At 45.3% G+C, this 25,947-nt stretch overlaps 1 protein-coding gene across 3 annotated transcripts in view; it reads right to left on the minus strand.

Annotated features, from left to right (window-relative positions):
- LOC134902137 (uncharacterized) overlaps positions 1–25,947 on the minus strand; it is a 96,070-nt gene that overhangs the window by 53,930 nt on the left and 16,193 nt on the right. For 2 of the 3 annotated variants that reach the window (XM_063914365.1, XM_063914366.1), the window contains exon 2: positions 7,765–7,905. In XM_063914365.1, the coding sequence (XP_063770435.1) occupies positions 7,765–7,864 (100 nt within the window). In that variant the 5' untranslated portion in view covers positions 7,865–7,905. The remainder of the gene's footprint in view (positions 1–7,764; positions 7,906–25,947) is intronic. The other variant, XM_063914367.1, reaches the window with a different exon arrangement.

Here is a 25,947-nt window from a genome sequence, read left to right on the forward strand (position 1 = left end):
ACGGGTGGCCTGCATTAAATGCGAATGCCTCTGCCTGATTGACAGGCAGAGGCGTTCGTGGGGCAGCAATGCTCCATTTCCAAGGCAGAGAGGGAGCGTTGCAAGGGCGCGACGGCTGTGTTTTTGGGACGGCTGCATGTCGTCACATGCAGCCGCTCCAAACAAAAAAATAAGAATTTACTTACCGATAATTCTATTTCTCGTAGTCCGTAGTGGATGCTGGGGACTCCGTCAGGACCATGGGGAATAGCGGCTCCGCAGGAGACAGGGCACGAAAATAAAGCTTTAGGATTAGGTGGTGTGTACTGGCTCCTCCCCCTATGACCCTCCTCCAAGCCTCAGTTAGGATACTGTGCCCGGACGAGCGTACACAATAAGGAAGGATATTGAATCCCGGGTAAGACTCATACCAGCCACACCAATCACACCGTATAACTTGTGATCTGAACCCAGTTAACAGTATGACAAACGTAGGAGCCTCTGAACAGACGGCTCACAACAATAACAACCCGAATTTGTTTGTAACAATAACTATGTACAAATATTGCAGACAATCCGCACTTGGGATGGGCGCCCAGCATCCACTACGGACTACGAGAAATAGAATTATCGGTAAGTAAATTCTTATTTTCTCTAACGTCCTAAGTGGATGCTGGGGACTCCGTCAGGACCATGGGGATTATACCAAAGCTCCCAAACGGGCGGGAGAGTGCGGATGACTCTGCAGCACCGAATGAGAGAACTCAAGGTCCTCCTCAGCCAGGGTATCAAATTTGTAGAATTTTGCAAACGTGTTTGCCCCTGACCAAGTAGCAGCTCGGCAGAGTTGTAATGCCGAGACCCCCCGGGCAGCCGCCCAGGATGAGCCCACTTTCCTTGTGGAATGGGCCTTGACAGATTTAGGTTGTGGCAAGCCTGCCACAGAATGTGCAAGTTGAATTGTGCTACAAATCCAACGAGCAATCGTCTGCTTAGAAGCAGGAGCACCCATCTTGTTGGGTGCATACAATATAAACAGTGAGTCAGACTTTCTGACTCCCGCCGTTCTTGAAATATATATTTTCAATGCCCGGACCACGTCCAACAACTTGGAATCCTCCAAATCGTTAGTAGCCGCAGGCACCACAATAGGCTGGTTCAGGTGAAACGCTGACACCACCTTAGGCAGAAAATGAGGACGCGTCCGCAGTTCTGCCCTGTCCGTATGGAAAATCAGATATGGGCTCTTATATGATAAAGCCGCCAATTCTGATACTCTCCTGGCTGAAGCCAGGGTCAGTAGCATGGTTACTTTCCATGTAAGATACTTCAACTCCACCGATTTGAGCGGCTCAAACCAATGGGATTTGAGAAAATCCAAGACTACATTAAGATCCCACGGTGCCACTGGGGGCACAACCGGGGGCTGTATATGTAGTACTCCTTTTACAAAAGTCTGGACTTCAGGAACTGAAGCCAATTCTTTCTGGAAGAAAATCGACAGGGCCGAAATTTGAACCTTAATGGACCCCAATTTGAGGCCCATAGACAATCCTGTTTGCAGGAAATGTAGGAATCGACCCAGTTGAAATTCCTCCGTGGGGACCTTCCTGGCCTCACACCACGCAACATATTTCCTCCAAATGCGGTGATAATGTTGTGCAGTCACCTCCTTCCTGGCTTTTACCAGTGTAGGAATGACCTCTTCCGGAATGCCTTTTTCCCTTAGAATTCGGCGTTCAACCGCCATGCCGTCAAACGCAGCCGCGGTAAGTCTTGGAATAGACACGGTCCCTGCTGAAGCAGGTCCCGTCTCAGAGGTAGAGGCCACGGATCCTCCGTGAGCATCTCTTGAAGTTCCAGGTACCAAGTTCTTCTTGGCCAATCCGGAGTCACTAGTATCGTTCTTACTCCCTTTTGCCGTATAATTCTCAGTACTTTTGGTATGAGAGGCAGAGGAGGGAACACATACACTGACTGGAACACCCACGGTGTTACCAGAGCGTCCACAGCTATTGCCTGAGGGTCTCTTGACCTGGCGCAATACCTGTCCAGTTTTTTGTTGAGGCGGGACGCCATCATATCCACCATTGGTTTTTCCCAACGGTTCACAATCATGTGGAAGACTTCTGGATGAAGTCCCCACTCTCCCGGGTGTAGATCGTGTCTGCTGAGGAAGTCTGCTTCCCAGTTGTCCACTCCCGGAATGAATACTGCTGACAGTGCTATCACATGATCTTCCGCCCAGCGAAGAATCCTTGCAGCTTCTGCCATTGCTGTCCTGCTTCTTGTGCCGCCCTGTCTGTTTACGTGGGCGACTGCCGTGATGTTGTCCGACTGGATCAACACCGGCTGACCCTGAAGCAGGGGTTTTGCCAGACTTAGAGCATTGTAAATCGCTCTTAGCTCCAGTATATTTATGTGAAGAGACATCTCCAGGCTTGACCATACTCCCTGGAAGTTTCTTCCCTGTGTGACCGCTCCCCAGCCTCTCAGACTGGCATCCGTGGTCACCAGGACCCAGTCCTGTATGCCGAATCTGCGGCCCTCTAACAGATGAGCACTCTGCAACCACCACAGAAGAGACACCCTTGTCCGTGGCGATAAGGTTATCCGCTGATGCATCTGCAGATGTGATCCGGACCATTTGTCCAGCAGATCCCACTGAAAAGTTCGTGCGTGGAATCTGCCGAATGGAATCGCTTCGTAAGAAGCCACCATCTTTCCCAGGACTCTTGTGCATTGATGCACAGACACTTTCCCTGGTTTTAGGAGGTTCCTGACAAGTTCGGATAACTCCCTGGCTTTCTCCTCCGGAAGAAACACCTTTTTCTGAACCGTGTCCAGAATCATTCCCAGGAACAGCAGACGTGTCGTCGGGGTCAACTGAGATTTTGGAAAATTCAGAATCCACCCGTGTTGTTGCAGCACTAGTCGGGTTAGTGCTACTCCGTCCTCCAGCTGTTCTCTGGACCTTGCCCTTATCAGGAGATCGTCCAAGTAAGGGATAATTAATACGCCTCTTCTTCGCAGAAGAATCATCATTTCGGCCATTACCTTGGTAAAGACCCGAGGTGCCGTGGACAATCCAAACGGCAGCGTCTGAAACTGATAATGACAGTTTTGCACCACGAACCTGAGGTACCCTTGATGTGAAGGGCAAATTGGGACATGCAGGTAAGCATCCTTTATGTCCAGGGACACCATAAAGTCCCCTTCTTCCAGATTCGCTATCACTGCTCTGAGTGACTCCATCTTGAACTTGAATTTTTGTATGTACAGGTTCAAAGATTTCAGATTTAGAATAGGTCTTACCGAGCCGTCCGGCTTCGGTACTACAAATAGCGTGGAGTAATACCCCTTTCCCTGTTGTAGGAGGGGTACCTTGACTATCACCTGCTGAGAAAACAGCTTGTGAATGGCTTCCAATACCGTCGCCCTGTCTGAGGGAGACGTTGGCAAAGCAGACTTTAGGAACCTGCGAGGGGGAGACTTCTCGAATTCCAACCTGTAACCCTGAGATACTACCTGCAGGATCCAGGGGTCCACCTGTGAGCAAGCCCACTGTGCGCTGAAATTCTTGAGTCGACCCCCCACCGCTCCTGAATCCGCTTGTAAGGCCCCAGCGTCATGCTGAGGGCTTTGCAGAACCCTGAGAGGGCTTCTGTTCCTGGGCAGGGGCTGCTTGCTGCCCTCTCTTACCCCTTCCTCTGCCCCGAGGCAGATATGACTGTCCTTTTGTCCGCTTGTTCTTATAGGACCGAAAGGACTGCGGCTGAAAAGACGGTGTCTTTTTCTGTTGGGAGGGGGTCTGAGGTAAAAAGGTGGATTTTCCGGCAGTTGCCGTGGCCACCAGATCCGATAGACCGACGCCAAATAATTCCTCCCCTTTATACGGCAATACTTCCATATGTCGTTTGGAATCCGCATCACCTGACCACTGTCGCGTCCATAAACTCCTTCTGGCAGATATGGACATCGCATTTACTCTCGATGCCAGAGTGCAAATATCTCTCTGAGCATCTCGCATATAAAGGAAAGCATCCTTTAATTGCTCTATAGTCAATAAAATACTGTCCCTATCCAGGGTATCAATATTTTCAGTCAGGGAATCCAACCAGACGACCCCAGCACTGCACATCCAGGCTGAGGCGATGGCTGGTCGCAGTATAACACCAGTATGTGTGTATATACTTTTTAGGGTAGTTTCCAGTCTCCTATCAGCTGGATCCCTGAGGGCGGCCGTATCAGGAGACGGTAACACCACTTGTTTTGATAAGCGTGTAAGCGCCTTATCCACCCTAGGGGGTGTTTCCCAGCGCGCCCTAACCTCTGGCGGGAAAGGGTATAATGCTAATAACTTTTTTGAAATTAGCACTTTTCTATCTGGGTTAACCCACGCTTCATCACATACATCATTTAATTCCTCTGATTCAGGAAAAACTACAGGTAGTTTTTTCACCCCCCACATAATACCCCTTTTTGTGGTACTTGCAGTATCAGAGATATGCAAAGCCTCCTTCATTGCCGTGATCATATAACGTGTGGCCCTACTTGAAAATACGTTTGTTTCATCACCGTCGACACTAGATTCAGTGTCTGTGTCTGGGTCTGTGTCGACCGACTGAGGTAAAGGGCGCTTTACAGCCCCTGACGGTGTCTGAGACGCCTGGGCAGGTACTAACTGGTTTGCCGGCCGTCTCATGTCGTCAACTGATTTTTGTAATGTGCTGACATTATCACGTAATTCCATAAACAAAGCCATCCATTCCGGTGTCGACTCCCTGGGGGGTGACATCACCATTATCGGCAATTGCTCTGCCTCCACACCAACATCGTCCTCATACATGTCGACACACACGTACCGACACACAGGAGACACACAGGGAATGCTCTTATCGAAGACAGGACCCCACTAGCCCTTTGGGGAGACAGAGGGAGAGTTTGCCAGCACACACCCAAGCGCTATAATATATATGGGAACAACCTTATATAAGTGTTGTTTCTTATAGCAGCTTAAATATATCAAAATATCGCCAAAAAATGCCCCCCCTCTCTGTTTTACCCTGTTTCTGTAGTGCAGTGCAGGGGAGAGTCCTGGGAGCCTTCCTCACAGCGGAGCTGAGCAGGAAAATGGCGCTGTGTGCTGAGGAGAATAAGCCCCGCCCCCTATTTCGGCGGGCTTTTCTCCCGGAGTTTTAGATATCTGGCATGGGTTAAATACATACATATAGCCTCAATGGCTATATGTGATGTATTCTTTTGCCATAAAGGTATTAAATATTGCTGCCCAGGGCGCCCCCAGCAGCGCCCTGCACCCTCCGTGACCGCTTGGTGTGAAGTGTGTGACAACAATGGCGCACAGCTGCAGTGCTGTGCGCTACCTTCATGAAGACTGAAGAGCCTTCTGCCGCCTGTTTCCGGACCTTCAATCTTCAGCATCTGTAAGGGGGGTCGGCGGCGCGGCTCCGGGACGAACCCCAGGGTGAGACCTGTGTTCCGACTCCCTCTGGAGCTAATGGTGTCCAGTAGCCTAAGAATCCAATCCATCCTGCACGCAAGTGAGTTGAAATTCTCTCCCCTAAGTCCCTCGATGCAGTGAGCCTGTTGCCAGCAGGACTCACTGAAAATAAAAAACCTAAAAACTTTTTCTAAGCAGCTCTTTAGGAGAGCCACCTAGATTGCACCCTGCTCGGACGGGCACAAAAACCTAACTGAGGCTTGGAGGAGGGTCATAGGGGGAGGAGCCAGTACACACCACCTAATCCTAAAGCTTTATTTTTGTGCCCTGTCTCCTGCGGAGCCGCTATTCCCCATGGTCCTGACGGAGTCCCCAGCATCCACTTAGGACGTTAGAGAAAATGGCAGCGGTTGCCTGCCTTCACAGCCAAGCTGCCCGGCAGGAGAAATCCATAATTTTTGTGATTGCAGTGGGTGGGTGGTGGACTGCATGCTGGGCGGTCTTGCCCTGCGATTGGCGGCTCCCAGCATGCAAAATAAAGGATTGTAAATTTGTCTGTTTAGCAGAATTTACAGTCCTTACTGAATGAGGTCCTGTATCAACTGATTTTGAAATGTTATAAAATGTATTGGAATGTTTCGTATAATGCCGATGGCTTGTAAATACGAGAGCTTCACACTCGAACATAAATTGTTCCGTCTGTGTTGTATTGACCATGGGGGTAATTCCAAGTTGATCGCAGCAGGATTTTTGTTAGCAATTGGGCAAAACCATGTGCACTGCAGGGGAGGCAGATATAACATGTGCAGAGAGAGTTAGATTTGGGTGGGGTGTGTTCAATCTGCAATCTAATTTGCAGTGTAAAAATAAAGTAGCCAGTATTATTTACCCTGCACAGAAATAAAATAACCCACACAAATCTAACTCTTTCTGCACATGTTATACTGTATCTGCCTCCCCTGCAGTGCACATGGTTTTGCCCAATTGATATCAAAAATCCTGCTGCGATCAACTTGGAATTACCCCCCATATTTGCATTATATACAATTAAGCAGCATACAGCAAGCAGTGGTCACAGCTCAGACCAGTTATACTACAATGATTTCACTTGCTTTATATTACATTTCCCCTTCCCTCCTCCATTCCAGCTATTCACATGTAAGTAAGGAGGTGCCACTCAGAAACTCACAGCTAGCATAACACGCATTGCACATTTTGCATGGGCATGTCGAGTATAAAAGAAAGCTTACTTTACACTTATAAGAGGCCTTGTGTCCAACTGTAAATGACTCCCCTGAGTGTGCAAGCCTTTTCTCTGTGTCAGCTTTGGGGCTGACAGCTGGACATCTTTCTAGCTGTATTTGATGCTCTTAAAATCACCTGATATTACAAGAGTGCAGCTGATTCACCCATGTATAAGAATGCAAATACATCTGGTACCTTTAAGCCTTTATCATGATGTATATGTATACATGGCCACCAAGAGGAGTCTGTAGGAAACCGGGGCTGCAGGGGAGGCGTAGTCACCTCCCCGCACCACCGCCGTGATGCCACAATCATGCCCCCCAGAGATCATGTCCCACTTAGCAGCAGCATACACCACTGTTTTATACAAATAGAGAGTTTATCTGTGTCACATACAGTGGTCATGACCCTGCAGCTGGGCCTGCCTAGTTTCTGAGGCCCTGAATGGAATTCATAAACAGACAAATACTAGCCACTGTACAGGGTGGGGAAAATTATCTCATTTTAACATCGGCCTCTGCTTCACATTGCTGCCGTTTTGGGCTATGATGACTCAATTTGCTGAAGAAGGTGTCATCATGCCCACAGTCCCTTGAACCCCAATATATTGAATCACAAACTTAAAGCAATACATTTATATGTTCACATTTTCCCCGTAGTAGTATAACTTTACACGGAATAAATACGATTTACCGGCGGGAGGGATGCCGGCTGTCCATATCCCGACAGCGGCATCCCGCCTGCCAGAATGCCGTCAGCGGGACAAGTGCAAAGAGCCCCCTTGCGGGCCCGCTGCACTCGCCACACTGCGGACTCGGTGGCTCACTGCTCTCGCCACAGGATCTATTCCCGCTCTATGGGTGTTGCGGACACCCACGAGTGAGAATAACCCTGTTTTGCCAGGATTCTGGCAAGCGGCATTGCCCGTTGGTGGGATTCCGGCGTTGGTATCCTGACCACCGGGATCCCAACAGCCGGAAAATTGAACGGATCCCCTTTACACTGTGTGAGAGACATCCTGAACAATGCTCATGTGAATATGCCTGACAACAGGCTGATAACCGGAAGTGGAAACTAACCTGGAAGTGGCTTTGGAACACTATTGGAGAGAGAGACTATTCGACGTGCAAATTGCTGCTGCTGCTGATGTCTGAGATCTTCTTTTCCTGGAGTAATCATACTGCGATGCTGTGATGCACAGGACAGGTTCTCTAATTAATCTAGGTAGGTAAAGTGCAGCTATTTAGTATAAATAGAATTAGGTCACACTAAAATAATCTACTCACATTATACACTTACAGTATAGCAACCTATATTTCGCCTCCACCCTCCACCTATATCTACCTTTTAAAAGGAACTTTAAATAATTATGAAATAATTTTTAATATTGACCTATATAGCACCAGCACATTCTGTTACGCTTTACAATTGATAACAAAACATTCATAAGACAAGACTGGGTAATAACAGAGAGATAAGAAGACCTTGCTTGCAAGCTTGCAATCTATAGAGAAATAGGCATTGATACACACAGCAATGTTGACCTGGGATCAGGAGGCTGTGATAGTGAAAAAGAGAGAATATGTAAAGTTATGTGTGGACTGTGTAGCGGGGATACAGGTGGGTAGAATATGTTACGGAGGTTATGTGGGGAATTATGGAATTTGATAAGCGTGCGTAAAGAGAGGACTTTTCAAGGAACGCTTGAAGAATGGGAGGCTAGAGGAAATTCTGATTGCATGTGGGAGGGCATTCCACATAGTGAGTGCAGCTATAAAAAGTCCCCACACCATTTATGGGATCAGGTAATGAGTGTGGATAAGAGACGCCTTTACTAAATTCTAGAATTAGCAAATAGGAACACAACTAGGAACTGGAACACACCAAGGAATAACAGTCGGGATGCCAGTAGCAGGTCACAGGAGTAAAGCTGTATTAGCACTGGTCTGCTTACCGGAACAGCCTCTTGTTGGTGATCACAGAGTAAGCTGACCGGAAGTAAGATTTTACCACCAATATGAGAGAGGATGCTAGAGATATGCCAAACATCTGGCTGAGTGGCAGATACAAGACTCAGGGATGTCTGATTGCCCATAGGAGCCCATAATGACAGGAAGCATCAGCGCAACATTAGTAACGGGGACTGGAAGCCTGATGTATAACAGTGATAACTAAATCAGATTCACGTTTTTCTAGTGAATCAGTATCTGAAGAACTGTATCCATGAATGTAATATGACTTTTTTGGACATAAAACAACATAAATTAGTAGCCATTTGTAGTAATACTTCTTGAAATTATTTTACAATACTGTCTTATATGTGACAAAAGTCAGATTGTGGTGATTAGGAGATGGAGAATCACTAGTGACCATGTCATAAAGAATTATTTTACATTTTCATATTCAATACAGTTTTTTGTTCATTTGTCAAACTAAAACCTGGGTGATTTTTTTCTTGAGCTTATTTGCATTTTATTATCCTCAAGGCAGGGGTGAAGCTAGGCTTTCTGCCACCCTGGGCAAAGACTCACCAGTAGTCAGTTGTTACCCTCTACCTATATAACCTCCAAATAATGCAGAGAGTATCAGTGACCATCTTATAATACAGGGAACATCACAGTGACTGCCATATAATACAAAGAGCATCACAACGAGTACCATATAATACAAAGACCATTAGTGACTGCCATATAACACAGAGTGCATCACTGACCACCATATAATACAGAAAACATCACAGTGGCCGCTCATAGGGGGTAATTCTGAGTTGATCGCAGCAGCAAGTTTGTTAGCAATTGGGCAAAACCATGTGCACAGCAGGGGGGGCAGATATAACATTTGCAGAGAGCGTTAGATTTGGGTGGGTTATTTTGTTTCTGTGCAGGATAAATACTGGCTGCTTTATGTTTACACTGCAATTTAGATTTCAGTTTGAATACACCCCACCCAAATCTAACTCTCTCTGCACATGTTATATCTGTCCCCCCTGCAGTGCATATGGTTTTGCCCAACTGCTAACACATTTGCTGCTGCGATCAACTCAGAATTAGGCTCATAATGCAGGGAGTATTATTGACTGCCATATTATAGAGAGGGCATCATTGGATGTCATATAGTACAGAGAGCATCAATGACCATTATATAATACAGATGAGTATGACTGCCAAAAAAAGTATTTTTGATTGCTTTTCAATATTATTATCTCATCCGTAATTAACCCCTCTTTAAAATTAACTACTTCAGCTTCATAGTAACAACCCCATTTAATAAAATGTATATAATTACCTCAATAATCCTCATTATTAATTTGCCCCAACAACATAAAATAATTATATTAATATAACCATGACCTATGGGGTAGCTTGGTTAATTAACAATCTATCAAATTGTTGATGTTAGAACACAATACAATACACTACTACTTCAATAACCAAAGTCAAAGGACCACATCCCCTGAGCAAGTCACAATATGTGATGAAACGCATTGGGCCACAACCACCTACCAGGCAGTTTGTTACATGTGTTTTAACTTGTAGTCACTTAATTTATATTGGTTTACTTTTAATATGGTACGCTGCTCATTAGTGGTTATACAAGTGCCTGACTATAACTAAAGTTTGTATATAATTTTTACCAATCTGTGCAGTGCAGTATATATCAGCCACCCCTCACTATCAACCACAGAGACACAGCAGACGGACACTAACACAATAGTTCACCTAATTTGGCTAGCACAACAGTGTCTGATAAATGCTTTATTCTGTACCATTTTGTATTCATTTGAGGTGGCATACTGTGGTATTGGGACGTAAAATGGCAGGAAGCATTTGCAGTTCAACTCTACAGTTAAAGTCATACAGTGAAGATTCACCCCTGCCCAATTTTTCCCTAAACATATCACTGACTAATCCTGTGAGGAATACTGTACCATTCCATTGACCTACCCTTTATGGGCTGTACTACACTGTCAATATTGATGAATATTTACCTCTTAAGAGATTCTCCACACTGTGCAAGAGACTCATACCGAAACGATTTTGATCTAGAGTGGTTACAGTGGAATTTTTGGTAGAGCGATATTTCACAACACTTAGGAAGATTTAAGGATATACAATGGGAATTACACACAGTGGTTTTCGAAGTAATATTTGCATTGTGTTCCAATAAGAAACTATTAAAATTTGGCACATCATTAATCAACCAAGCTACCCAAGTGGCTGGATTCTCATTACCTACCGAGCTCTGTTATTTTCGTCATTTTTTTAAATATAAAATAATTACATTAGTGTATAATAAACTGCTAATTTCCTCACTAAGGGGGAGATATATCAAGTCTTGGGGATAGATAAAGTGGAGAAGTTGCCCAAAGCTTGCCCGCCAGGATATTAACTACTTCCTGCTTGTAACTGTCATTGATCTAGAACAGACTTTTAAAAGACAGAAGCTGATTGGTTGGTTTAGGCAACTTATCTACTTTATGTCTTTGTAAGGCTTGATATATCTTGCCATCAGTCTCATAAAAATCATTCATCAGAATTAATCCCATTAAATCATTAACTCATTAACAACCTGCATCTCTTATTCTTTGTGTTACCTGCCATAAACTATACCTTACCCTAACCCTAATAGCCTTTCAGACGCCTGAGGCAGGTCGCACCTGGGAGCCTTACACGGGTGTTTTCTGTGTGCGACCCACCTCAGGCCCCTTGCTGCCGCTGTCCCCAACCCGGCATATTGCCGGGTTGGTGACATCAGCAGTGATGCGGGCAGGGGCGGCACTTGGAGATCACATGATCTTCAAGTGCTGCCAGTTCACACAGATTGAACGGGAAATGGGTCGCATCAACCCGGCTTCCCGTTCACACAGCACAGTGAGCTGGGTTGGAATACTAGGTCTCTCGACCGGGATTATTCCAATTGGGCCCTTTCAGATCGCACAGTAACATGAATTATGCGCACTCATGTGCAATAACCTGTGTTTAAAGCTGGTGGCCTATAAGGGAATTATTTAACCTTTGGAGAGCTCATCTGTAGCAGACACACCATACATGGAAGCATGAAGCAGCAGTAGCCTCTTAGGAAGGTCCTGAGACTGATGTCACTGAGGAGAAGGTGCCATGCAGATATAGAGATGTGTCCTGCTGCTGAGTCCTTGTTTATTTGTTTGTGTAAGTTGGTGTGGCAAATTGGGACATTTACTTGCATCCAGCAATATAAGACCTTTATGTAATGTCTAAATGTATAATGTAATGTATGATGTGAAACATGGAAGAAGCTATAAACTATAGTTAGAAGAGACATTACAGAAAAGCCAGGCCAGGTTAAGAAAGCTGACCTCTTGAAACTTAAGAAGACAGCTGTTTAAAAAGTAAAACCCAAAGGAAATCTGGTTTCTCACTGCCCAGGTACACAGCATTGAGAGAGTTAAGGAAAAGTTGGGGGTCACAGCTGTGAGGGGGTTATATCTGCTACTCTCACCCACACTGTGCTGTTCATTTCTGAGGGAAGCAGCCAGGAGCTGGAAATGCACCATATCTCTTACATTGTGAAATCCCTCCACACAGAAGGCCTACCTGCTGTTGAGTAAGTTAGGTTTCTGAAATTATCCTCCATTTTGTTTTATTTGAAAGTATAACCTAATCGGTGTGTACTTTTCAATATTTCTTATAATCTTTGTAACTCTTTTTTTTGTAACTAAAAGCTCTGAAGATATTCTTGAATTTAAACACCTAATTTTTAGTTTTGGTTTTGTGTTCTTATGCCCAAGGCCTCACGGTCCATGCATTTAGTCACTAAAATCTTCTTGCTGGTGGCAGTGTTGTGTTTAAAGAAATCCAGTATTCACGGATGGCGATTCTCGGATTGGCGTATCTGGAGAATCGGCCGGTGGTCATGACAGTTGGTCTGTCTGAAAGCTTAAGAACAGATCATTTGTGTGTGTGTGTCCATCTGTGTCTTTCCCTTATAGGCAAAGTCTGTCCAAAGCTTGCGTGTGCTAGAAAATACTTATGGACCTCCCAGGAGCTGGTTGGGTTGCCAGATGGACACTACTGGCATTGTGACACCTTAGTGTATACCGATGCTGGGATCCCACCCCCTAACAATACCAATAGTCGGCATGACGACTAACAGGGACTATTCCCACTTGAGTGGAAATAGAACTTGTGGCGAGCACAGCGAGCCCACTAGGAGCTTCGTTGCTCTCACCCCCACCCCCCTTGCTGGGCATCTCGAAGCTGAGATCCCAGCATCAGTATGGTGACCGGCGGTCACACATACCCAACCCAGTGTATGAGTCTGAATGGGTGAAAACCGGGGTCTTTGACCATTGTGCCAGTGATGACTTACCTAATCTGGTGTTTTTTTCCCTTGCTGTTTATTGTCATATGTGTTGTCTCTGTATAAGGTTCTGGTAACTGCTTGGTTCTAATCAAAGTCTATTTACAAAGATGCGTTGTCCAACCTGTGGCCCAGAACTGTTTGAAGGTGAGAGCATGTGGAGTGAAATACAGTGGGGCAAAAAAGTATTTGGACGGCCACCAATTGTGCAAGTTGACACACTTAAAAAGATGAGAGAGGTCTGTATATTTCATCATAGGTACACTTCAACTGTGAGAGACAGAATCTGAAAAAAAAACCCAGGAAATCACATGGTATGATTTTTAAACAATTTACTTATATATTCTTGTGGAAAATAAATATTTGGACACCTACCAAGCAGCAAGATTTCTCTCTCTCACAGACCTGTTACTTGTTCTTTAAAAAGCTCTTCTATCTTCCACTCGTTACCTGTATTAATGTCACCTGTTTGAACTGGTTATCTGTATAAAAGACACCTGTCCACATCCTCAAACAGTCAGACTGCTACCTCTCCACCATGGCCAAGACCAGAGAGCTGTCTAAGGACACCAGGGACAAAATTGTAGCGCTGCACAAGGCTGGGATGAGCTACTTGACAATAGGCAAGCAGCTTGGTGAGAAGAGATCAACTATTGGCGCATTTATTAAGAAATGGAAGAAATACAAGATCACTGACAATCTCCCTCGACCTGGGGCTCCATGCAAGATCTTACCTCGTCGGGTATCAATGATCTTGAGAACGATGAGGAATCAACCCAGTACTACACGGGGAGGACCCGGTCAATGACTTCAAGAAAGCTGGGACCACAGTCACAAAGGTTACCATTAGTAACACACTACGTCGTCATGGATTGAAATCCTGCAGCACCCGAAAGGTCCCCTGCTTAAGCCAGCAAATATCCAGGCCCGTCTAAAGTTTGCCAGTGACCATCTGGATAATCCAGAGGAGGATTGGGAGAATTTAATGTGGTCAGATGAGAGCAAAATCAAACTTTTTGGTATAAACTCCACTAGCCGTGTTTGGAGGGAGAAGAATGATGAATGGCATCCCAAGAACACCATACCCACTGTGAAGCAGGGGGGTGGAAACATCATGCCTAGGGGCTGCTTTTCTGCAAAGGGGACAGGACAACTGATCCGTATTAAGGAGAGGATGAATGTGGCTATGTATCGTGAGATTTTGGGCAAAAACCTCCTTCCCTCAGTAAGAGCATTGAAGATGGAACGTGGCTGGGTCTTCCAGCATGACAATTACCCCAAACACACCGCCCGGGCAACTAAGGAATGGCTCCGTAAGAAGCATTTCAAGGTCCTGGAGTGGCCTAGCCAGTCTCCAGACCTCAACCCAATAGAAAGTCTGTGGAGAGAGTTGAAAGTCCGTGTTGCCCGGCGACAGCTCCCAAAACATGACAGATCTAGAGAAGATCTGCATGGAAGAGTGGGCCAAAATACCTGCTACAGTGTGTGCAAACCTGGTCAAGAACTAGAGGAAACATTTGACCTCTGTAATTGCCAACCAAGATTATATTACAAAGTATTGAGTTAAACTTTTTGATTGTCCAAATATTTATTTTCCGCAAGAATATACAAATAAATTGTTTAAAAATCATACAATGTGATTTCCTAGTTTTTTTTTCAGATTGTGTCTCTCACAGTTGAAGTGTACCTATGATGGAAATTACAGACCTCTCTCGTCTTTTTAAGTGGGTCAACTTGCACAATCTGTGGCTGTCCAAATACTTTTTTGCCCCACTGTAAGTGCCTGACTACACCACACCACCACTGTCTCTTACACAGGGCGGGATGTTCTAAGCATCGCATCTATACTGCGATACATCTTGCCACTTATCGGGTACATAACAGCCAAAATAACATGAGTATGTACCTAGAAATGTGATTTAAATGGCAGAGGACAGTTTTTCCTATGAGAGTTGTCCTGTCAGAATCCTGAATTTATTTATCTTGTACTAGAACCTGGTCTTATGACTTACCTTCGCCATCAGTCCTGCAGTTCAGTGTATCCTGCTTGCTGGGTTTAGCCCAGTTCACCAATTCCAAGTGTATCCTCTGTTGCTGTGTTTATTGCCTGAGAAGTCGCCCAGCATACAAGTTGCAGTCTGTGTTTCTGGCTGCTGATTAACCACCTGAGAGAGTTCACTTGTGTGAGTAATCTGCAGTATCCTTATTTCAGCAGTCTTATCCCTGATCAACTGGTCTCTTTGCTCAGCACTCTCAGCGTTCTGAGTATAATTCAAAGTGTGTCTCTCCACAGAGCTTCACTTCCACTCAGCATTCTGATACTCAAACTGAACACCAAAGTTCCTTCCATGTTGGATGCAGTTACCTGATCGATTTCAGCCATTCCAGTTGCTGCTGCCAGCCAGCTGATTGCAGGAGCCAATCTCTGCTCCCTAGTAGGTATAAAAGCTATAATCTGGGAAGTCACAAGCTGCCAGTAATGATGTCCACAGTTTAACCGCGTCTCTTCAGTGAGCTCCTGCGGAACCATTACTTATTCAGAGACTCCAGTGCATATTTCCATCCTGCTGCACCATCTGGCTCCAATCAATTTCAGTTGGAAATTGCTCCAATCAATTCCAGCCCAGTAATTACTCCATTGGTTCCAGTCCGGTATTTGCTCCAATTGGTTCCAGCCTGACACTCTCTCCATCGGTTCCAATCTGGCATAGTACATCAGTTCCAGTCCGATAATTACCCCATTGGTCCAGTAATTGCTCCATCGGTTCTAGGCCAATATTTGTAGTCACAGTTCCAGGTCGATACCAGCATCTCTGCTTTCAGTCTGATATTCAAAATCTCTGTATCTCTATCAGTAAACTACAGTCCCCAGCCTAAGTTCTGTCTTTTTACTTCTCAGAGTCTATCTAGTACTAGTACTGGGTGACCCAGTCAGGGGGCTGTGAAATGCACGTCTGCCATAGCAAAGTCCAAGCTTCCTTGTGGGGTCCCTGGCGAAAACCACCTTTTCTAGGTCTCTGTCTACTACACGGTACTAGTTAAAGTTCCCCTTAGTCTATGAGCAGAAATTACATTAAGCCAACTAATTTGAAGACAACTCCCAGGTCCGTACAAGTCATGGATCCGAGTTCGGATTCACAAAACCCTCATAGCGTGACATGTCCTTTGCTTTAGAAGTTCTTCTGAGTTTAGGACCAGGCAGTCCTTCTGCACATGTGCAGAGTGATGTGTGGCGTGGCGGTGGGTTCCTCTCAGAGGACAATGGGAATAGAGGCCCATAGAAGATGTATTGTATCCTGGAGCTTGGTACATACGGAAATGTGGCCAAAACGTAGAAAAGGGATTTTCTGAGTTTAGGCTGCATTTTCGGCTTTAGTAAATTGCGCCCACAGAGACAGAAGAAAGAGGGAGGGGATAACTAAAAGAAGGATCGCAACTGCGGCAGCTGCAATTTTGACTTCCTGCTGGCACCCTCCTCCCTCCATCACCTGTAACTTTGCCCCACCTGCCCTCATAGCAGTACCCCAACTTAAGGTCTCTTCAAGTTATAAGTGACGCCAAATCATTAACCACTTGCCTGGCATGGTCGCATCAGATGCGACCACACCAGGCTGGGCTTTTCCTGACATGGTAGCATCTGATGTGACCAGTCAGAAAGCTCACTGTGCAGCAGCAGGAAGCAAAGCTTCCTGCAATTGCTGCTCTCAGTGGGACCTCCGGTTCCTCTGCTTCCTGGTTCCCTCCCCCACAGTGCCTGCAGTGCTGCCGATCACTGCTGATCGGTCAGCCCGGCAGCACCCCCCATCCAGCGGCTGCAGACATTAGCAGCCGTGGGGAAATGTAAAAAAAAAACACAGCCCCTCACCTTCCTGAAGGGCTCTGGGGCCTGCTGAGGGCCGCATGCCTAAAACGGGAAGTTGCGATGGTCGCGATGTCCCAATCATCGTTGACCGCGATGTTTCGATCATTACTGTTTTTCCGATATATTTTTTTTTAACATTTGTTTTATATTATATATATATATATTTTTTTTTTTTTTAAAGAAAATCATTTTGGATAATTTATTTAACTATTCTTTACCTAAATCTGTTTTTTTGTCAGTTAAGTGGTTAACAAAACACTGTGTGTTACATTTATGGCTCTAGCTCATTTGAATGTTTGCTTTCGACTTCTGATTGAATATAACATGTTTGTTTGACAGCTTTTGTAAACAGCAGACACCAGTTTCAACTTGTTTTCTTTTAATAATATATCATTCTTTATAGACCAATTCTATTGAAAGAAAGGGTGAGGAGAAGATTGTGGGAGAGTGAGGAACTTTAATTAACCAGAAAGCATTTTTTAAAGAAAGGAAGAAAAACTATACAGTGTCACTTTATTACACATTCAGCTCTCCATCACTAAGCTTAGACATTTATAGGTATGAGATTGAGAAGAGTGTTAGTGAAAATTAACATTATTTTATAATGCAACATGTCACGAATTTTTAGTTTTTTGGGGGTTAAAGCTCATTTAATTGCATTATGCTGTTATGTAGCACACACGTGCTGTATAGTAGCAATTCATCATATATGCTTTGATACTTGCCTAATTTTGAAAACTAGAATCTGGGAGATTACAGTAGGATGTACATTCAAAGCGTGGTGTGCCGCCGAGAGGCCGTGTCATGCTCTGCCCAAAGAGCTTATCTAGTTCCACAAATGGTCATGTCTATGGTTATATGCTTGCTGTTGCAAGATATTTCTGTATAATATTAGTAACAATATATGTTGTGTCTTGTTTGCAAAAATATATATCTTCTCACTTATCATAATATACATGATAAATGAAATGCCTATGCAATAAATTCCAAATGCAAGTTGACACTGTGTGAGTTCATCCCTAAACATATAAGTAAATTCTGAGTGTGGTCTTTTAAATGTTACTTTATTGTGAACACTGGATTGTCTGCATCTTGTAGGCACTACAAATATTTATTGGATTCGTTCTTTTCCATACCATTTCAGCATTAGCCAAATCATTACACACACCAGATATTCTAATTAAACTAATTTGTCATACTAGAGGAAGATTACTAACAACAATTCCTCCCCTCACATCTAACTAGCAGCAGCAGCAGCAGCAGCAGCAGCATGCTATGGATGAGTGCATGCCAGCACAGATAAGAAGATCCTATGTATGATCATGTGCTGCTGTTTCTTTCTCCTGTTAGGGTTCCCACAAGGGGTGGTAATGAGAGTTGTTAGCAGTGACTCTTGAGCAGCTATAGCAAATCACTGTTCTTGCAAAGAAACTCCTTAGTGTCACCCCTACCAGAATCTGAAGAATCCGGGAGATAAAAGCAGGGCAGCAGGAGATTTATAGCTGAAATGAGAGCCCCCGCAGGATGGGGTATGAGCCCACTTGAAGTAGGTTGTTATTTGCCTCCTTGATATAAGTACTGAGGTAGTTTACACATTCAGAGGTTCCCACTGAACACAAATCTGGCATCCCTGGGATAATGGAGTAGGATGGCAATAACCAATAAAATTGGCGGTGAAGCAGTCAGTTTGAGATGACAGTTGGTGTGACGCCCCTATTTGAATTTTGGACTGTGCTGTAGCCCCACCTTTGGAGCTGCCGCTGATGGTGAGAGAGGGGTCTGTCAGATGATGAATTGGATGGTGCTGGGGCTATCTTTTATGGCCCTTTATTTGCCAGGGCCCTCCTCTACCCTAAGCTCTCCCAGTCGCAGAGGGAATGCTTTTTGCTGGCCTGCTCCACAATTGTGTGCTGATGGAACAGACCATCACTGATTTTATATACAGTAGATATAATAAATCTGCAATAATTCAGCACTACCAAACAGTTGAACAAATAATATAAGAATAATACACTTTGTATATCGTGTGAGATTTATTTTATCATGTTATAAAATAATTTCTTTTTTTTAATTATATAACTATTTCTTCCAAGGAAATATTTCACTAGGAGGAATCGGGCGCAAAAAAACAATAAATATATAGTATATCAACAGTATATAATGTATAATGAAGCACCTAAAAAATAGGTTATTTTATAGCTGCTCCTATATGGCAATCTGGATGCCAACCATAGATACAGAGTGTTGTTAGTATAAAACTAAGCAAACAAGGAGCGCTTATAAAATAAATAAAAAACATACATTTATTTTAAGCACATAAAAAACAATGATTAATATATTGCATAGATATATAGCAATCTAAAAGGCAGTATACTGTATATTTATATCAATCTAAAATCAATGTGCTGCAAGAGTTAATAAACTGTGACAAAGTTGAGGTCCCCTCAGTTGTTTGTGCTGGTATTTATCCAAGGCAAAAAGGATTGATTTATGGCAAAGTAAAGTTCCAGACTTGGATCAATGTGATAGATATGCTGTGTTAACCCTATTTGAAAGGGTTATATCTCACCCACTGTTCATTAGGCAGTAGACATCAGTCAATTATAGTGCAGACTTGGGGCTCGCTCAGCTGTTTGTAGTCCCTTCTTAAAGCAGGGCTGCGGCGAGTCCACACAGTTGTATCTGCTAACGGCGCTATTTCCCAGCGGTGACAAGATCGAACTTGGAGCAGCAGGCAGCAGGGGTAGATCGTAGCAAGCTTTAAAGTCGGTCACTTCAGTTCCCAGCAGCGGACACTCACTCTTTGTCAGCTCTCAACGCGTTTCTCCGCCAAAGTAACCGGCGGTTTCCTCAGGAGATGGGCATATTGGATACCTGAATAGGTGGGTATTTTTTCTAGCTGTGTCCAATCAAATCAAAGTTTTTTTCTGATCACACCTGTAGTGTTTCAATATCCTAATTAACTGCCAAAACACGGACTAATACAATAAAACAATACAACTTGGTGCATAGTATAGGTGCTTCATATTAAAACCATTACAGACTATACATTATTGAAAATATAATACCTTTAGATTTCAATATATTAACTTAATAACAAGTAAGGCAACACAGAGAATGCTCAAATTTGGCTGACCAAGTTATGATGGAACATACATACATACATACATACATACATACACACATACATTCATATTTATATATATAGATAAAAGTAATCAACTTCCCTATTTCTCTTATGTCCTAGTGGATACTGGGGTCTTGTACTTTAGTACCATGAGGTACAGATTGGGTCCACTGGAGCCTGGCACTTTAAAACCTTTAGTGTGTGTATGTGTGTGCTGGCTCCTCCTTTCTATGCTCCTCCTACCAGACTCAGTTTAGAAAAATGTGCCCAAGGAGACGCGTGCATTTCTCTGGAGCTCTAGAGAGTTTTCTTTATTTTTATTTTAGTTTATTATTTTCAGGAAGCTCTGGTTGGCAACCCGGCTACCTGCTTCATGGGACTTAGAGGGGGGACCGAACCAACCTCCTGAGGGTTATAGGTTCGTAATCCCAGCTGACAGGACACTGAGCTCCTGAGGTACTGATCATACATCGTTAGTATGTGTGCCCACGCCAGCAGCTAGCCGCCACCCTCTAACAGATTCCGAAGTTCAAGGTGCGGTGAGTATTACACCGGGGTCCCGGTTAGTGGGTCCCCGGTGCAGTTTTGGCGGTTGCAGGGCCGAAACTAGGATCTTCGGCACCCGGGGCAAGGCAGCAAGTTGGCGCCCCCGATTCATTCCCCCACGTGTGACACACACATTATATATTATATATATATATATATATATATATATATATAAACCTTCTTATGAGAGGAAGGGGGGGGGCTAGCTAGCCATTTATTTGGGCTACGGATAGAGAAAAAAAGAGGAGATAACCCATATATTGATAAATATACGTAAAATCCCACATCTGTACACATACATACTGTCCCATACGTAAACACATACACACACGCATACATTCACTCACATATAGTCACACACCTGTATACCATACTTGCCTACCCTCCCGGAATGGCCGGGAGGCTCCCGAAAATCAGGTGACCCTCCCGGCCCCCCGGAAAGGTGGGCAAGCCTCCCGCTTTCCCCCTCGCCCGCCCGCAGCAGAGAACAAGCGGGCGGCCCGAGGGGGTCCGATGACGCGATTTGCACTGAATCGCGTCATCGTAGCTCCGCCCCCCGCTATGCAGTTTCTCGGCACAGCGGGGGGTGGAGTCACGATGACACGACCCTGATGTAATGCCCCCGGACCGCTCATCCTGCTGCCGGCCACGCCCCCGGACTGCCTATCCTGTGCCGGCCACGCCCCCCCATACACCTACAACGCTGCCTCCTCCCGGAGGAGGAGGCAGCAAAGTAGGTAACTATGCTGTATACATAGTAATACATGTATACATACAAGCACACATATATTGAACACACACATATTCATGTACAGTCACACACATATATAGTAGTCACACACACATACAGTGCCCCTTCCCTTTGTCACACTCACTGTTTAGGGTCTTCTGCTGCTACACAGTGAGCTTCTGTTTCCCATTCTGCTTGCTGGACTGGCACTGTGTACAGTGCTGTGTAGCGCCGCCCCCTTTTGGCTAAATCTTCTTGTTCAGCTCAGCACTGCGGTGACGATTAAAGGCAGCTGGGGGGAGGCTAGGGAGGTAGCTTGTTCTCTGTGTCCCCTCTTTATCTGGCTCTGCCGTGGCGGGCACTACGCGCGACTGCATAGAAGAAAGTGAAAGTAAACTACAGCTCCCGCAGCAAGGGCTGCTGTGAGCTGTAGTTTATTTTCACTTTAATTACAGCAATGCTTTGTGCCCGGCTTGTTAGGCAGACGCAGCAGCTAGTAGAGTCTGGAGCACAAGCTCCAGACTCTACTAGCTGCTGCGGCTGCATAACGAGCTGTAATGGACGATGCAGATAAGGAGGGGTGTCTGGGGAATTAAACTGATCCTGATGGCGCCCCCTCCAATCCGGCGCCCAGGTCACATGCCCCCCTAGCCCCCCCCTAGTTGCGGCCCTGCGGTAAGTCACGCGGCGGTCATGGGCCCAGAGCTGCGGTGCCCACCATGGACAAACTGGCTCAGGGTTGATGCCCCGCAGTGCTCATTGTCTCAAGGCTTTGTGTGTACTGTAAAATACATATACTACTGTTTTTTTTATAAGTAGCCAGTATAAACTATGGTAGGGACCGCGTACCATCAAAGTGAAGGCACCATTTCCTGCTGCTGCGGCTCTTCAAGGCTGCATGCATGCTGCTCCTACAGGACCCACGCTGTTACAGACTGTAAAACTGGTACCATGGGATCATAGAAAGGGGGGAGCATGCCAGTGGCAGCGCCGCTGCACTACTATCAGGTCATACACATATTTCAACACATTGTGCTGCTGTGTTCTGTGTGCTGTTGTCCGCTCCTCAGTGTCACTCCAGGGGCTCTCTAGGGTCTGTGTGGAGGTGTTGGTCAGTGGGCTGCGCTGTATTACTATTGTGTAAGATGTCTGTTGACATGGTTATGTGTGCTGCTTGTAACTCTACCCCGTCTTCAGCGTGGGTCACTCATGTGGGAACAATGTTCCTTATCTCCACAGGGACCCAGTTCACAGGCACCTGACTTGCTAGATAGCTTTAAAAACATGATTCAGAATGTAAATTCAGAATTAACTGCAGCTAAAAAAGAGAGACAGGTGTTAAAACACTCTATTGATTGTGTGGCTAAAGCAGCAGATATCAAGAAGGCTTCTCAGCCCCATCTAGTGGTTGCACATAAATGCTCACTGCCACAGGTGCTGTGTGATTCTGATCAGCGTGATGTGGATGATGATGATATGGATGAGGACAGCTCTCTGTCCCCTGGGGTGGAGGCTCTCATTTTTGCTGTAAGAGAGTTCCTTCACATACCAGATCAGGAGGCAGAACCAGATGTGGTGTTGTACTTTAATGTTAGACCCAAGACATCAGCAACTTTTCCTGTGTCTAAGGAATTAAACTCCCTGGCCAGGGAGGCTTGGTTAACCCTGATAATAAATTTAAAATTCCTCAGTGGTTTTTAACTACTTTTTACCTCCCAGCTGAGGACAGGAAGGTATGGGAAAAACCCCTGTCAGTTGATACGTCTGTGTCCAGGCTAAGACATTAGTACTGCCAGTGCCAGGGGCTATAACACTAAAAGAGCCAGCTGACCGTAAAATTGAGACCACACTCAAGGCAATTTATACGGCAACAGGCGCAGCACAACGCCCCACGATAGTTTGTGGGTGGATTTCCAGGGCGGTAGTCAAGTGGTCTGATAATGTTTTTGACAGTTTATATTCTCTGCCCCGGGATGAGGTCATTACTTTGCTCCAACATATACAGGATGCTGCAAATTTTATGAGTGAGGCTATTAAGGAGTTGTGTAAGATAAATGCCCGCACTATTGCTTTGGCTGTTTCGGCGTGCAGAGCTCTGTGGTTACGTCAGTGGTCAGCAGACGCTGATTCCAAAAAGGGTGTTGAAAATCTTCCCTTTACAGGTGATGCCTTGTTTGGAGACGAATTAAATAAATGGATCTCCCAAGCAACGGCGGGTATGTCTGCCTATCTGCGTTGGCTGCACCACCTGCTAGACGTTCTTACACCAGACCCTCCTTGCAGTCCTTTCCTATGGCAAGGTTCAGAGGCAGGGGCCGAGGGGTCTCCACCACTCCCAAAGGGTCTCGTAGTAAGTTCTGTAAACCTGCAACTGCTGTCTCCCTGGACCAGACCACCGGGTCCCCTGCCGCTAAGCCTTCCGCGTGACGGTTGGCCCCAGCAACAAGGCGACTTTCAGGTAGGGGCTCACCCTCAACACTTTGCCCATGTGTGGGCGGAGTCCTGCCGGGATCCTTGGGTGAGGGACCTCATTTCCCAAGGATACCGGCTGGAATTTCAAGCACTCCTTCCTCACAGATTTTTTCAAGTCGGGCTTACCGGCTTTACCTGCAGCAAAAGTTACCTTGCAAGAGGTTATTCAAAAGCTTTTGCAAAAAGGGTTTTTTACTCCAGTCTTTTTGTCGTTCCCAAACCAGACGGTTCGGTGCGACCCATCTTGAACCTAAAGTCTCTAAACCCATATCTGCGGCTGTTCAAATTCAAGATGGAATCCCTGCGGGCAGTGGTGTCCGCTCTGGAGGAGGGGGAGTTCCTGGTGTCTCTGGATGTCAAGGATGCTTACCTACACATTCCCATGTGGCCCCCTCATCAGGCATACCTCAGGTTCGCCATATTGGTACCCTTTGGACTATCCACAGCTCCGATGGTCTTCACCAAGGTCATGGCAGAGATGATGCCGCAACTGTGCATGATGAGAGTCGACATGGGGGGGTCATTCCGAGTTGATCGCTTAGTGCCGTTGTTCGCTGTGTATCGATCAGTGAAGAAAACGGCTAATCTGAGCATGCGTATGCACCGCAATGCGCATGCACGTCGTACGGGTATGAAGTCCATTGTGGTTTTGCACTGGTTCTAGCGACGATTCCAATCACACAGCCGAACGCAAGGAGATAGACAGAAAGAGGGCGTTTATGGGTGGCAACTGACCGTTTTCTGGGAGTGTTTGGAAAAACGCAGGCGTGGCCGGGCGTTTGTTGGGCGGGTATCTGACGTGATTACCATGTCACTCATCGCAGAAATCATCGCACAGGATAAGTAACTACAGGGCATGTCTTGTTTTGCACAAAATGTGTTTGCAGGCGCTCTGCTGCACAGGCGTTCGCACTCCTGCAAAGCAAAAATACACTCCCCTGTGGGCAGCGACTATGCGTTTGCACGACTGCTAAAAACTGCTAGCGAGCGATCAACTCGGAATGACCCCCATTGTCCCCTACTTAGACGATCTCCTGATAAAGGCTATGTCCAGGGAGCGTCTGCTGCACAGCATCGATCTGATGACTCGCCTGCTTACGGATCGTGGGTGGATCCTAAATTTTTGGAAATCTCACCTGGAACCGACCTCTTCAGTTCCTGGGAATGATACTGGATACAGTGTCTTAAAAGGTATTTCTCCCGATAGACAAGGCCTTGACTATCCAGGCTATGGTTTGCTCGATGCTCAGTCCTCGCAAAGTATCCATACATCTTTGAGCAAAGAAATGGTGTTCACTCTTTCTGGCGCTGGTCACATATGCACTGAGATATAAAATGTATAAAACTTTACTTTCTAGTTTTGGGCCAATGGACCATAAAATGAATATGATGTATGACTTTATAGATAAAATATCACACAATAAAGCATATGGCAAGTGAGGACAATGGCAGTATTGAATAGGTATTCAAAATATTTGTCCTTTGGACAATGTTTATCAATACATTATGCATGCATTTTTTCAGTTTTAAAATAAAGTCTCATACCGCATGAAGGTGGAGGAGCCAGCGGGTGGTATGTGTTGCACGGTACCCCGGTATACCCTGTAAGGCTTCTCAGGCTTATACCCAATGCGGCAGGTGATGCGCTGGTAGTCCAGAAAAAAGGCACTGGCAGGTATTGTCGACGTGTTTCAGGATAACTTATCCCTTCCTCAAGGCTGTGTACCTGTCCTGTGCCAAATCAATCTATTTATAGGCCTCTTCTGATCATTTTGCTGCTCGCTTCTGGTCGCGGCACCCGGACCAGAAGTGACATCATGACTTCTGATCTTTACACTTCCTTGGTTGGCAGAAAAGCGTGTCTGGTTGGCAATTCGGTGATTTTCTGTTCCTGATTGCTGGTAGTGATGTAATGATCCTTGCTTTCAGTTTCCTGGGTGGCATAATGACATATGGTTGGCAGATGACGGCTGGGGCCATATTGTTTATAGGAACGGAGTCCATCTTAAACATTGGCCAAAGGACAAATATTTTGAATACCTATTCAATACTGCCATTGTCCTCACTTGCCATATGCTTTATTGTGTGATATTTTATCTATAGTTATACATTATATTCATTTTATGGTCCATTGGCCCAAAACTAGAAAATAATGTTTTAAAAATATTATATCTCATATGTGACCA

The sequence above is a fragment of the Pseudophryne corroboree genome, chromosome 1 (genome assembly GCF_028390025.1).
Source record: "Pseudophryne corroboree isolate aPseCor3 chromosome 1, aPseCor3.hap2, whole genome shotgun sequence".
Classification (NCBI taxonomy): Eukaryota; Metazoa; Chordata; class Amphibia; order Anura; family Myobatrachidae; genus Pseudophryne; species Pseudophryne corroboree.